This window comes from Scylla paramamosain, chromosome 7, assembly GCF_035594125.1.
Source record: "Scylla paramamosain isolate STU-SP2022 chromosome 7, ASM3559412v1, whole genome shotgun sequence".
Taxonomy (NCBI): domain Eukaryota; kingdom Metazoa; phylum Arthropoda; class Malacostraca; order Decapoda; family Portunidae; genus Scylla; species Scylla paramamosain.
Genome location: NC_087157.1, coordinates 1,760,001 through 1,773,949, shown reverse-complemented (window position 1 = coordinate 1,773,949; position 13,949 = coordinate 1,760,001). Strand labels below are relative to the sequence as shown.

Here is a 13,949-nt window from a genome sequence, read left to right as displayed (position 1 = left end):
AGGGGAAAGAAAACAGAGAAAAAAAATCAAGAAGGGGTTGGGGGGAAAGCTGCCAAACGAATATCTTAGCAGTCCACTGTTATTGCTCTCCCCTTGCCGGCTGGATTCCTCTTTGTCCCGCCATTCGCAATCACCACTCCGACTTCACAACAGATCACCTAATTGACACCAAAACAGGTAATCATCATCATCATCATCACCATCTCGATAATAATAATAATAATAATAATAATAATAATAATAATAATAATAATAATAATAATAATAATAACTATGCATTTATAAAAAAAATTCCTCTGAATAATTTTGTTGCATTTTTTTTTTTTTTTTTGTAAATCATTATCTTCCACTATTTAAAGATTACGGGATTATCACATGTACAGTACATCAAACGTTTCTCGGTTCATCTCTGCAGCATCTCTCTCTCTCTCTCTCTCTCTCTCTCTCTCTCTCTCTCTCTCTCTCTCTCTCTTATCTATCTATCTATCGCTCGCATTGTTTTGATTCGCCACACTTGGGTCTGGCTGGGTCAGGAGTGGACGTCTAGGGTTGGAGTCATTTAAGAACTCCACTTAAGAATATAATACCCAATTTCACAATCCATTTTTTTTTTTCCTATGGAGGGGGACCGGATACCGTTTTCTTTTTCAGTCAACCCTGTAGAGTAGCCGAGTTGCTGAGATTTCGTTTTCTTTCTTTAACTCATGACTGTTATCACTGTTAATTCCAAATCTGAAAGGTTCGAGCCAATATCCAGTATTCTAGAAGATGCAGAATTATACAAAAATACATAATTTGAAATATGAAAATGACTATCATATTTACATTTTCCCCTTTGACTAATGTTAAGAACTAATGATGGCCAATGAATGCATCTCAAATGTGTCTCGAATCGATATGCTGGATGACCTCCTGACCCCACGCGACCCTGTGCTGCTCTGGGATGCCTCCTCCGCTTGAGGGTGAAGGTGGCGCGGCAGCCTGACCCACTTTGTAGTTACTTTGTGCACTCAGTATTGGCACTGCTTGAATCCTTCCTGCCACCTGGAAAGAGGGCAGCGGATTAGTACCTGACAAATCACATCTCTATCACTGCACACACTGTGGCTGTATATTGTAAGTTCTCCCCAGTGTGATACCCCTCGCAAACATTCCACTCACAGGATTTTCCTTCAAATAATTCTCTCCCTTATGAATTACGCTAGGTTGTTTAGTTAGATGAATTTATCATGAAACTTGAATTAATTTGTATGAAGGTCTCATGAAGTTAATTTCTTCGTGATTGGAGTTTACTTGGGTGGAATTACACAGAAGCCACTGTGAACAAAATAACATAACATGTATAGTCAAATAACTCACTACATTAATACTTAACTGTTTATCTTTCTATTTAAGGAAATGTTTTACTGTACCTAAAAAGTTTGTTTATATGTGATCACTAAATATACTCGTATTTCGTATACTTTCATTAAGGTTCATACCTACTTCGATCATAGATTATGGAGCAGACCAATGTTGAAGACATCTTGGCTATAATCAAAAGAAAAAGTGGTGGACATGAGCAAGGCGTAACATGCGACGAACATATAACAGATGGGCAGTTACAGTAACAGAATGGCAACGATGACAAAAGAAGATAGAGCAAATAGATAGCTTGATGGATGGGTAAGACAAGACTGCTGGGTAGGCTTGGAATAGACCGGCATCCAGCAGACCTGTACGGAGAAGGTTACGGGAAGCCTTAGTTCCGCAATGGCATCATGGAAGTTGTTGCTGGTGATATACGTATGTACAAACACACACATATCGAGAGAGCGAGGAGTTATTAATTACGTAAATGGCAAGTCATGAACACTGTTAGAGAAGCTTGCAAATACCAAATCAAAGGCTTCTTGAAAGTTTCCTAAGCAAAGGCTTTTGAGAAGTTACAATAATTGGAATGCTTCAAAGAGCAAGGTTTCTATTTCGAGGCATTCCAATATACTGTGTGTGTGTGTGTGTGTGTGTGTTATATTGACACACACACAGCTTCCCTTCTTAGCGCTATATTGCTCTATACGTTGCAAAACAGACATATGTTCTTCACAGAGCCACTATCTTTTATATGTTCATCAAGATTCCCTCACTCGTATTACTTGTACAGCACACACGCACACACACAGTGACAGTTCTGCACCAGAGACGGCATCGCACCATCTATACTCATTGCTGCGGGACGAAATTGTATCTATCTATCATCGACCACTGATTTCTTTTTGTATGAAAGGAAAAAAAACAAGAAAAGTATGAAAATGAAAGCATGAGATGATAAGAATATAATAATCAGTATTAGATGCACACCGGATGAATTCCTGAAGGTGGTGTCAATTCTGTTCCTTCTCATTTCAAGGAGTTCAGGCTATAGGGAAAGACAATAGAATGAAACAAAGTGTTCCGACTTTGGAAAATAGAATAAAACAAAGTGTTCCGGATTTTGCAATGGAAAAATCAAAATGTGAATGCACTCATAAACTCGTGCTGTAATAAGACAGACAGAAAAAGGAATGCGAAAACGTAAAGGCTTCTATCACGAGGTAATGACTGGGGGAGTTACAGTTAGCAAGTTTGGAAAAAGGAAGAACGATGTTTATAAAAAGTTTATACGGGAAGAAACCGATTGCTTGAGGCATTGTAAATCACGTCTCCTAACCTTATCATAAGGGAATTATAAGTTGGAAGTTCCATAATATCTCCTAGAGTCATTCGTGTGTGTGTATGTGTGTGTGTTGTGTGTGTGATTCACCTACGGTCGTCTGCTGGTCACCCAGCCAGCCGTTACCCTACGGAAAGAGCTCAGAGCTCATAGTGACCGATCTTTGGGTAGGACTGAGACCACACACACACACACCGGGACAGCGAGGTCACAACCCCTCGGGTTACATCCCGTACCTACTTGCTGCTAGGTGAACAGGGGCTACACATTAAGAGGCTCGTCTCGCCCATGATTCGAACCCGGGCCTTCTTGGTTGTGAGCCGAGCGTGCTAACCACTACACTATGCGGTGCGCGTGTGTGTGTGTGTGTGTAACGTAAAATGAAGAAGGGAATTAATACTACTTTTATTACAACTCATACCACTCCCTTAAATTCTCTCTTTCTCTCTCTCTCTCTCTCTCTCTCTCTCTCTCTCTCTCTCTCTCTCTCTCTCTCTCATCTGTATATATATGTTACAGTCAATACCTGAATCCAGACAATTTGTAAAGTGACTTATTTTTTCAGGCAATTTGTGAACTGCCTGGTTAGGTTAGGTTAGGTTAGGTTAGGTTAGGTTATAACCTAACCTAACCTAACCTAACCTAACCTAACCAGGCAGTTCACAAATTGCCTGAAAAAATAAGTCACTTTACAAATTGTCTGGATTCAGGTATTGACTGTAACATATATACACATTACATATCTCAGGTATGTATAATCTCAGCACAGATGTCCTCCAAGCATAGCGTGGTGCTGGCGCACTCGTGCTGGAGAACAAGCATGGCATCGGTGAGCCATTACTTGCGTCATCCTAGAAGCCGTGTGTTTCCCGTACCGGGCTGCACTCTAATGCATACTGTAAACAGGTGTCCAAGCTGTTCATCGAAAGGGTGAAAAACCCATGCTGATTTGATCTCACGGTGTCTTACGGTTTAGCGGGCAAATCTGACACGAATAAAGATCTGAGGGAATGATGGTTCCCCTTTATGGAGCAGAATTCGTTCATGGGTCTGGCTACGGGGATGGGGCGGCCGGCTGAAGAAAGCTTCTTTTTTCAAAGCTCAGACGTGTAGATTTATGAAAAGATGCAAATGCTAAGGAGAGGCAAAGTATATGTTCCTTTTCGTGATAGTTTTGTGGGCAGATTGAGTGGTAATATTTGTATGTGAGGCAGGTTCGTGAGTCTGTCGTCACTGCAGAGACGGCGCTAGTGTGGCTGCGTCGTTGCCCGGTGCTGCCGTCTGTCCGCCGGTCTTGGTAACATTCATTATTGATCCCCTGAGCTGGGGAGTCCCCTTCAATAAATTATTTAAAACATACTTGCCTTATTTACCCAAGTATTACCCTGGAGTCTGAAGCATTAGGGTGGTTTAGGAGTCATCAGGCAATAGTCATACACAGCTATGGTGGAGGTGAAGCGACCTTAAAGGGGATATTCTTAGAGGCAAAGACTGCCTTGAGCTCCTGAACGAAAAAGAAAATCAGAGACCCTGTGTGTGCTGGTATGTACCTCCATTAGCACCTCTTGGGCAGCGGCCACCGGGGAGCCCAAATCTGTGGATACAACTGTGAACCTGATTTAGAAATGTGCTAAAAACCATCATACTTGAGGTCACCTGGGGAATTTCGACGCGTGGAAGATTAGCTACATTGGAGAAGAGGAGGGGCACCACGGCAGCCTTGTGGGAAAAGCGCTAGTGCAACAGTGGAACCATTTCGTAATACTGTTTAAGTGATACGTTTTGTCGTTATCTTCATGGAAATAGTCAGCAAACTTTTCGCGAGGCAGTTTTTTCTTTTTTAATTTTGACGGATTTCCGATGTGGTTTGGACCAAGTGACAAACTGAGTCTTGATAACGAGCCACTGAGGCTGGAAAGTTGCCGGGAGGGTAGAACACGATGGACAGTGGGAAACAGAGCGTTCTTGGGGCCATGTTGGGAAGTCCTTCACAGGGAATGAGACCATTTAGTTTGTATTTTGTTAAAGAGGAAAAAAAAATCCTGGAGAATCTAAGAACAGACATTAATAGCAAAGCGAAAATAACAGTGCCTGTGATATCAATTTTTTCCTGAAAACTGGTTAGAGGAAGACTGGTGAAGCAACACACAAACCACATTTATTAAAAAAAACTGTAAAACGTAAAACAAATACTCGAAGCTGATACATAAGACAAAGTACCACGGAAACAGGGAAGAAACGATTTTTCAGAAAAAAAAAACTTATCAAATTGATTCAAATATGAAAAAATAAAAATATTATTTGAAAAAAGGACACAAAACGTAGAAGGAAAGGCAATTTAACACTTGAATGTCACTGAATGTCAAGGACTGTTAAGACGGAAAGAAGTTGGGTGGAAGGAAGGAGAGGTGCCTGATGACCGACGTAAAATGGGAACTGAAAAGGAGGAGGAGGAGGAGGAGGAGGAGGAGGAGGAGGAGGAGGAGGAGGAGGAGGAGGAGGAGGGAGGGAGGGAAAGAGTGGGAGGAGAAAGGACAGGAGGGGGATGAGAGAAAAGACGAGGAAGAGAGGGAAGGAGGGGGGGAAAACAAAAAAAAAAAAAAAAAAAAAAAAAAAGAAAGAGACAAGAAGGATGAAGAGAAGGGGGGGCAAGGGGGCAAGGCAGCGCTGGGCCGAAGACCTCATCAAGCTCATCATAAACTTCTGGCAGGGAGAAATTATTCCCTAGCGAGGCGGGAGGAGGAGTGGCCAGCTCGGAGGTCGAGGGAGGCAATGGGATGGTGCATGAGGGATAATTTCCGAGTAGTGGGATTAGTAATTCCCACACAGCTGCCAGTACTTCATGAGTAAGCTGCATGGGGTCTTTTTCACGACACTCCTGTCATTAAAATGGTTTTCTTCCATGTAGCTTTTGCTCGATCAGTATCAAAACAATGTCAGTGCTATTATAAACAAACAACAACGCGGGTTATGGTGTAAGGAGGAATGAGGCGCCAGTTTGAAGCACATTTCTCAATCACTTGTAGATCTGAACGCGACAGTTACCAACGAACATATCCGATTTTCGTGTACTGGGATCCGGAAAGCGTTCATTATCAACACAAGTACGATTATTTTGTCTTCGTGCACGACAAGTCGATCAGAGCCACAGAGTTTTCATTGTTTGGCTCATTTTCAGTTACATTAATTTTCTTATGCTTGTAGGTGTTAGAGAGAGAGAGAGAGAGAGAGAGAGAGAGAGAGAGAGAGAGAGAGAGAGAGAGAGAGAGAGAGAGAGAGAGAGAGAGAGAGAGAGAGAGAGAGGTGACACCCTCTTCACACCACAGTCATAAAGAGCAGTAATGGATCCTACCGCTGGCCCACACCCCAAACTTCCCTTCCTCTCCAAGCCTCACACTTTTGCGGAGTGTTGGATTATTAGCCATGTGGTCCCATTTTTCGGAGAGTCAGGCAATGGCTGTGATGAACATCATACACCGCACGATTCTTTGCCTCCTCCTGTAATTAATTGCCGTCCTTTGTCAGCACACGCCACTGTGACCACCAGCACGCCCTGTCGTCGAGGCTGTAAGTTTTTCATTAGTTTGTTTTACACGTGGTACATAAGAGTGAATGTTGCAACTCGCGCAACTATGTGTGTTGCTTATAAATGTCCACAATTGTTACTGATTTGCAAGGCATCATTGTCCTTTGTTATGGCACGTGATGCTTAGAAAACTGTTGGTTGTGTTATACAGTCCCATGTTTCGGTGAGTGGGGAGGAAACAGTGCGCATATGAGGGGAGGTTCATGGAGTCATGGATGCTGGGAAGGAAAGCCGTAATAGTACAGCACAGCAAAGGGAAGCTACATCGATACATGGTCATGCGTGAACCGGATTTGTGTTGTTTCTACCGCTTCTTTAATCAGTACCACCAAGACGACATCATTTTAATACCACGCTCACTCCTCCGTTACCTTCCCGGTGTCACCTCTATGTCATCTGAATCACTCTCTGGTTCGCTTCAGCTTGGGCACGCCTCTCACACTCATTACCTTTCTCTCCGTATTTTTTTTTATTATTACAAGTACTAAAGTAATCGCGTAGATTAATAAAACTTTGAAATAATATTTAAAGGTCACATGTACGGACTTTCCTTCCTGCATGATAATGAAATAAAAAAAATGGTTTTGTTATAAAATGCAGTTTCAAAACAGGCAACACAGTATTATTTAAATGCACCATCCCTACTCATTGCCAGGACGTATAATACATCGCAGTGAGTACATCACATATTGTGAAAAAAAGTAAAAAAAAAAAAAAAAAATAAAAAAATAAACATTGCGTTAACCTCCCACAGTGAATGAACACTTTTTTCAGCCAATGCCTTGTATAATTTATAATTGCGCTTAGCCAGGAGTATTGCAGCACATCTTTTTGCATCCGAGAGGTAAAACATGATGCTTGAGCGGCCCTTCGTCACGTAACACAAGGTTAATCTCAGGGTGTGGTGGTGGCTCGCAGCGACGCCTCCTTGTCGGTGACTGACAGCCGAGGACCCGAGGTGGTTAGGGAGCGAGAACTGAACGTGAAGATAGTGTCGGAAAAGAAACTTGAAAGGCCGTTAAAACTTTGATTTGACTGCAAATGCAGTGAAATAAAATGCGCACGGGTACAGGTAAGCTTGTGGAAGTATTAAGACCAAGTAACATCCATCACGCGGCGCGTTACTGACAATACAGGCCTTTATAAGGGTTGTTTCAGTTCCTATGATAACCCTGTGATCAATGAGGTGAAAGACTGCAGGTGTAGTGAGCCTTCAGCGCCGGCGGGTCCTCATCCATCGTGCGTATACGTTTTACTCCTCGGTACACAGAACCCCTCACACTCCGTCTATCCGATACCTCACGCCTCCCCTTCCCTCTACTCATAACGCTTCCCCTCGCCCTGTCCCCACATCTCACCACCTTAGCTTAGCCTCTCTCACCATTTATTATTTATCCCTTCATCTCACATCCTGATAACTCCTCGGCCGGTCCTCGTCCCTCCCTACACTTCAAACACGGTAAGCCTCGCTGCTACAGCCCACTCGTTGCCACGATTCTCCATATGCTGCCCTTCACCTCCATGCACCTCGCGCGCCTTGCATCCCTTGACTTCTTAAACTAGATCCCCTTCCTCTTCATTAGATTTAACCTGCCATCGCGCAAGCCAGCAGCCCCACACCATCCTCAGGCTCATCAATGGTCGAGCCCTCTCCGCTCACCATCATGTCATCTTCAAGACTTCCTTCTTTCTAGATAGAATAGTGAAGAAAAAGAAGAAAAGAGGAATTGGGACAAAAGATATTTACAATTTTAAAACTCGAAATTTATTACTATCATTATTTTTATTATTCGTACATTCTATTTATACTGTATATATCTTTATTAATTCTAGCTTCATATTGAGTTCAGTACGACTTGCATATATCAAAAGAATGGTTTTAAAGATCTATGTGGATAAGATTTAGGTAAAGTACCACTTACGGACATTCAAGACCGAAGGAAAGGTATAAAGAAATGGAGATAGAAATATCAAACATGACGATGAAACAAAAATAAAACACACACACCGTCCTCCAAGTGGGATTCTGATCGATTGATTTGTTTCCTCACACTTTGCACTTGTTTGCTCTGCCAAGCGTCGCGGTGTGCTACACACTCTTCAGACGTGGAAATAAAACAAAACAGGAATAAACAATCTATTGAAGCACTGATCTCATATATATATATATATATATATATATATATATATATATATATATATATATATATATATATATATATATATATATATATATATATATATATATATATATATATATATATATATATATATATATTATTATTATTATTATTATTATTATTATTATTAATTTCTTCTTTTACAGCGCCTTTGGCTGTGTGTACAGTGTTAGGTAGTAATGCCTTAATTGCACTCTTTTCAACTTGGGTCACCCTTCCACCTCTTTTTTGGTAATCCACGATGACGAATAAAAATTATATAACAGATCAATTTTGGAACCAATGATAGTAAGGTTACATGTTGTATTTAAATAAAAAAATGACACCCATGACTTTATCGATTTATTCGAGGAGTGAGCCTTTGAAGCAACGAAAAAAAAAAAGATCGGATCCCATGATAAATGTGAAACGCAACGCTGTACACGAGACTGCGTCCTCTAGGGCTAATTGCATGTCATAAATCCACACATTGTTGTATTGATGTACGCGATATGCAATGCTGGAATATATGAGGAATACTGCTGAATACCGAGACGATATATAGATTGATAGGTAAACTTCTACCCATCTACGTTATTCACTTATTTTTATCAATTCATCAGTATTTTCTTTCAGTAACGTTTCAGTGGAAAGAACAGAATGTGAGGGACGCGAGGTGAAGTGCAGGAAAATCACAATGGTACACACAAGGTAACAGAGAAATGGAAGGAAATGTAATAATTTAAAGCTTCACTACATAAATGCAACAGAAAATGATAGGCGGGGAAGAGGGGCAGGATAACAAAAACTGAAAACGTCATGTAAGCTCAGTGAAATATGAAATGCAACAGAAAAAGTGGCAGCAAAGGGAAAATCAGTGTGATAGTTAGTTCCGCTGTGCACTGATCGACAAGTGTGTAGTGAAAAGCAGCGCTGATCAGCCTACTGAGATCGAACATTTAAGTGAAAAAAGATGATGCGGAATATTAGACGAGAAGCACACTCAGCAGCAGACAGGTGGAAAAGTGATAAAAACAATCAGATGGAACAACTGCTGTGAAAAGAAAAGATGAAATAAATGAGAGAGAGAGAGAGAGAGAGAGAGAGAGAGAGAGAGAGAGAGAGAGAGAGAGAGAGAGAGAGAGAGAGAGAGAGAGAGAGAGAGAGAGAGAGAGAGAGATACTTACACAAGTGTCAGACGTCAGTTTCGATGCTCATAGCGTTTATATTGTTGTTGTGGCGCGGGTTGCAATTCTGCTTTTTACTGAGGTCGTGCGACAGTAAGACTCCCTCTTCAAGCTCCATGATGTCTGAAGACGACTCGGATAAAGAGTCCTTCTTCAGGTGCTGGCCTGTGGGTGGGGCGAGAGGTGAGGCGTGCAGACTTACATTGGTTTGTCATGTCAAGGATAATAAATTACTTATGGAGAACTACTTTGATGAATAAATAATCTTCAGCTTATACTCGTATTACATTAATGAGAATGGAAAAAAAAGTTGTAAGGAAATGTCTCTGGACAGAATGCAAAGTAAAACTTATTCTAAAATTTTCAAACGTATTCTAAAATCGTTGCATGTCAAAATAAGTAATGATGAATATGAGATGTCTCAACCCATATCGCTCGAAAGCAATGGACATACTGATGGAAACCTTAAACAATGTGAATGACAGAAACAAGAGAGAGAGAGAGAGAGAGAGAGAGAGAGAGAGAGAGAGAGAGAGAGAGAGAGAGAGAGAGAGAGAGAGAGAGAGAGAGAGAGAGAGAGAGAGAGAGAGCATATTTTTTTTCTATTTATATCAAATGCATGAAAAAAATATTTATCTTATGTTATTTATTTACTTATTAGTGGTGTTCTCGTCGGAGATTGGACAGGACATCTTGGTAAAAATTTGGACTGTTTGATAGTATATATATATATATATATATATATATATATATATATATATATATATATATATATATATATATATATATATATATATATATATATATATATATATATATATAATCTAAGATACCCGCAAAACTGATCATGAAAATGAAGCGTCCAGTTCTGATCGGTTTTATTGATTTTAGGATGGTATTCAAATGTGGTCATATCGATATTTTGTTAACACTCCACGCCACTCCTTACAGAGGAAATAATACGTCTACGCAAACACCCGCACAATTTTCATTGTCACAAAACTTGCAGCGCTGGGTTGAAGTGCGCACAACAATGGGTGACGGACAATTACCTCATTAATTTTATCTCATGGGTAACGTAATTTTTAATATAAAGCTCTGAATGACAGAATGCTCTCGATGGGTTAAATCTCGCTAATGATGTAGTGACAATCGTGAGTACAGTTATTAGGACGGATCGTATGGAAAGATGATTAAGTCCAGACTAGATGTCATCAGGGAGGTAAACTAAGGTTTACTTCATTCATCCATCTTAGCGTCTTTATCTTACTAGTAACCTTCAAAACGATTTACCATAGCACGCTTCTAGGTCACAGACAACTCTGCACTGCATTTGATGGGACAGCTTTGAATATCCTGATCACGATTATCAACGCCAACAAACATGACAGAGTACCATCTATGCTTATGTTATTTTATTTATTTGTTATTGTGGAAAGCGAACTTAAAGGTCCGTCATCCGTCCCTTCACCTATCCGACTTTCTCTCCACTCAGACATTCTGCTTAACGGGAACTTTGGCAACAGCTTCAACGCTAACTTTTGGTCTCTCTCTCTCTCTCTCTCTCTCTCTCTCTCTCTCTCTCTCTCTCTCTCTCTCTCTCTCTCTCTCTTTTCCAAATGAGGAAGGAAACCCAGTGACTTGAGAATGTCGGCCGTTTTACTTTAAAGATATCAGGTGAAAACGAATGTTTTTTCCAGGAGTGACTCCAACAGTTTCTTCCCCTCACCGAGACGCTGATCAGACACTCTGCTCTCTCTCCAGCCAGCACGCGGCGCGTCTTTCCTCGTGATTTTTATTTCTTTAACGATAATCATGGAGCTCCAGAAAGGTAGTGAATTGAAATATTCTTTAATGATGATGATGATGATGATGATGATGATGATGATATATTATTACTACTGCTATCCAAGTTAATAATAATAATAATAATAATAATAATAATAATAATAATAATAATAATAATAATAATGACGTCTGAACAACAACAATAATAATAATAATAATGATAATAATAATAATAATAATAATAATAATAATAATAATAATAATAATAATAATACACTTTCAGAAGTTGGTGCTTCACGAACAGAGGCAGACTACTAACCCAATGAAATGACTCCATTTGCGGGGAATGATAGTATTTAATTACGGAGATGAAGACATGGCGGGAAAGGAAGGCACTCAGTACTCACGGCCAGGAGAGGCGACTCACCAACAGTGCCAGGCAGGTAGGGACAACTGGTGACGTGATTGAAGTTTTGACTCTGCATCTCCTCCTGGTCGGTCTCCCGATGATAGAAGTAGTTGAAGTTTGACACAATGACGGGCACAGGAAGAGCGATGGTGAGGACGCCGGCGATGGCACACAGTGACCCGACGATTTTACCCCACACACCCACGGGCCTGCGGGGCGGGCGGGGTGAGTACCACAGAGTCACAGTGGAGTACGGGGGAAGCGAAACAGGAGAAAATGAAAAAAAGACAATGTTATGCATAACTTATTTTTCTTTCTAGAGAGCCAGAAATGACCACTTCAAAGCAACACGGAGGCCTACTGTTGGGAACTGGCTGATGGTGTCCTTACAAGCAAAACTTGGTATTTTGCATTACAGAAACTGTGGTTCAGTTACAAAATTTATCATTTCAATGATCACTTCTAGATGAAGCGTTCCTTATCCTACCTTCAAAATCAGACCCCAGCAACCATGGGGCACCGTCCCTCCTCTGTACTCCTTAGAGCTACACACTGCCTTCAGGGATCAGTCCTGCCCTTGCACTACTGCTTTGTCAACACACTCAATGAAGCATCCCTCCCCAGCTATGACTTTTGAGAGATCTGTTTAAGTTTACATCAGGCATTCAGTAATTTCCTGACCTTGAGCCTCATATAATAAAGATAAGTAAAAAAAAAAAAAAAAATCTGACTACTGTTCACCTCAGTATTCCGCACTGCCCTCACGTCATTCCATAACAGACATTTGACTCATCTACCATCAGAGAGAACCCAGATGCAAGGAGCTCTACTGGAGAGAGTAAAGGCAAGCTTAAAGGGAAAATTTGGGCTAACATGACACTAGGTTCCGTAAGTCTAGCCTAAAATACTTATTCACTATGAGGATAAAGTGTTCATTGCATGGTCTACAAAATATTAATACACTAAGCTAAGTGTAGTAGAAAAAGCTGCAGAACTGGTGTGGATCATTACAAAGTACGGAAATATTAAAGAAAACCCGTTAAAAAATATAGGCATCTGTGCTTGCAAATATAAAACTAATGACCAAATTTCTACTGTGGTGCAAACTGAAGCTAGTCTCGTTACCGCCTGTCCTTTGAAGGGATCAGCTATGGTATAAAAAAAAGGAGGTGTGGGGGGAAATGAGGGAATGTCAACTGAGTATCAGTAACCACCCGGGAAAATATGAACAACGAGTAAATGAGTGTGTGGCGGGGCAGGGGAGGGACGGGATGGGCCTTGGGGGGGAGGAGGAGGGGGAAGGGGAGGAGGAGGAGGAGGAGGAGGAGGAGGAGGAGGAGGAGGAGGAGGAGGAGGAGGAGGAGGAAAGAAAATAGGGGGCAGGGAGAGTGTATAGGGAGTGAGGAGGAAGGAGTGGAGGCGAGAACAAGAGGAAGTCTACGTAGTGTCGTCACTTAACACGGTACAAAGGGAAGGATGGGAGGCCTCTCAGTCGGTCAGTCTTGCACGAGGCAGGGCAGGGAGTGGTGCAGAGGCCAGGGTGGGACGAGAACATCTGGTCAGGGGCTACAGGAGTCTGCGTGAGGCTGGTTCATCGCTAATTACTGACTGCTGACAGAATATGGATATATACTCGTGTGTGTATATATATATATATATATATATATATATATATATATATATATATATATATATATATATATATATATATATATATATATTGCCAAGCAGTAAGTCAGTGTTTAGGAAAATGGCTTGCGCGTCCTACAGGCACATGTGGCAGTCAAGGTGAACTGGCAGGGTGTGTGCTTGGGAAGGGGTGAGGGGCCAAGGAGGAGCAGGTGTTAGTGTTGGCTGAACACATCCACCAAATGAGCTCATCACACCCATCAACGGAGAAGGCAACAGGAATTAGTTTACATTGTGGTTTTATATATATATATATATATATATATATATATATATATATATATATATATATATATATATATATATATATATATATATATATATATATATATATATGACAATGACTGAATACCGAAAGTGAACGTGGTGAGTGTGGTGAGACCAGCCGGTGAGGGACGCGGCCGCTCCGAAAGTCAAAGGCGGGAGGGGCGGGAGGGAG

General features: G+C 41.1%; 1 protein-coding gene across 4 annotated transcripts in view; it reads right to left on the bottom strand.

The window, feature by feature from the left end:
* Positions 1 to 356: 356 nt before the first annotated feature.
* Positions 357 to 13,949, bottom strand: part of LOC135101885 (potassium voltage-gated channel protein Shaker-like) — a 121,918-nt gene continuing 108,325 nt past the window's right edge. For all 4 annotated transcript variants that reach the window (XR_010269426.1, XM_064006196.1, XM_064006195.1 and 1 more), the window contains 3 exons: positions 11,840 to 12,030; positions 9,625 to 9,789; positions 357 to 1,044 (listed from right to left, as the gene is read on the bottom strand). Coding sequence is in view for 3 of the 4 variants with exons in the window: in XM_064006196.1 (XP_063862266.1) it covers positions 9,632 to 9,789; positions 11,840 to 12,030 (349 nt within the window). In the remaining variant the exon portion in view is untranslated. The remainder of the gene's footprint in view (positions 1,045 to 9,624; positions 9,790 to 11,839; positions 12,031 to 13,949) is intronic.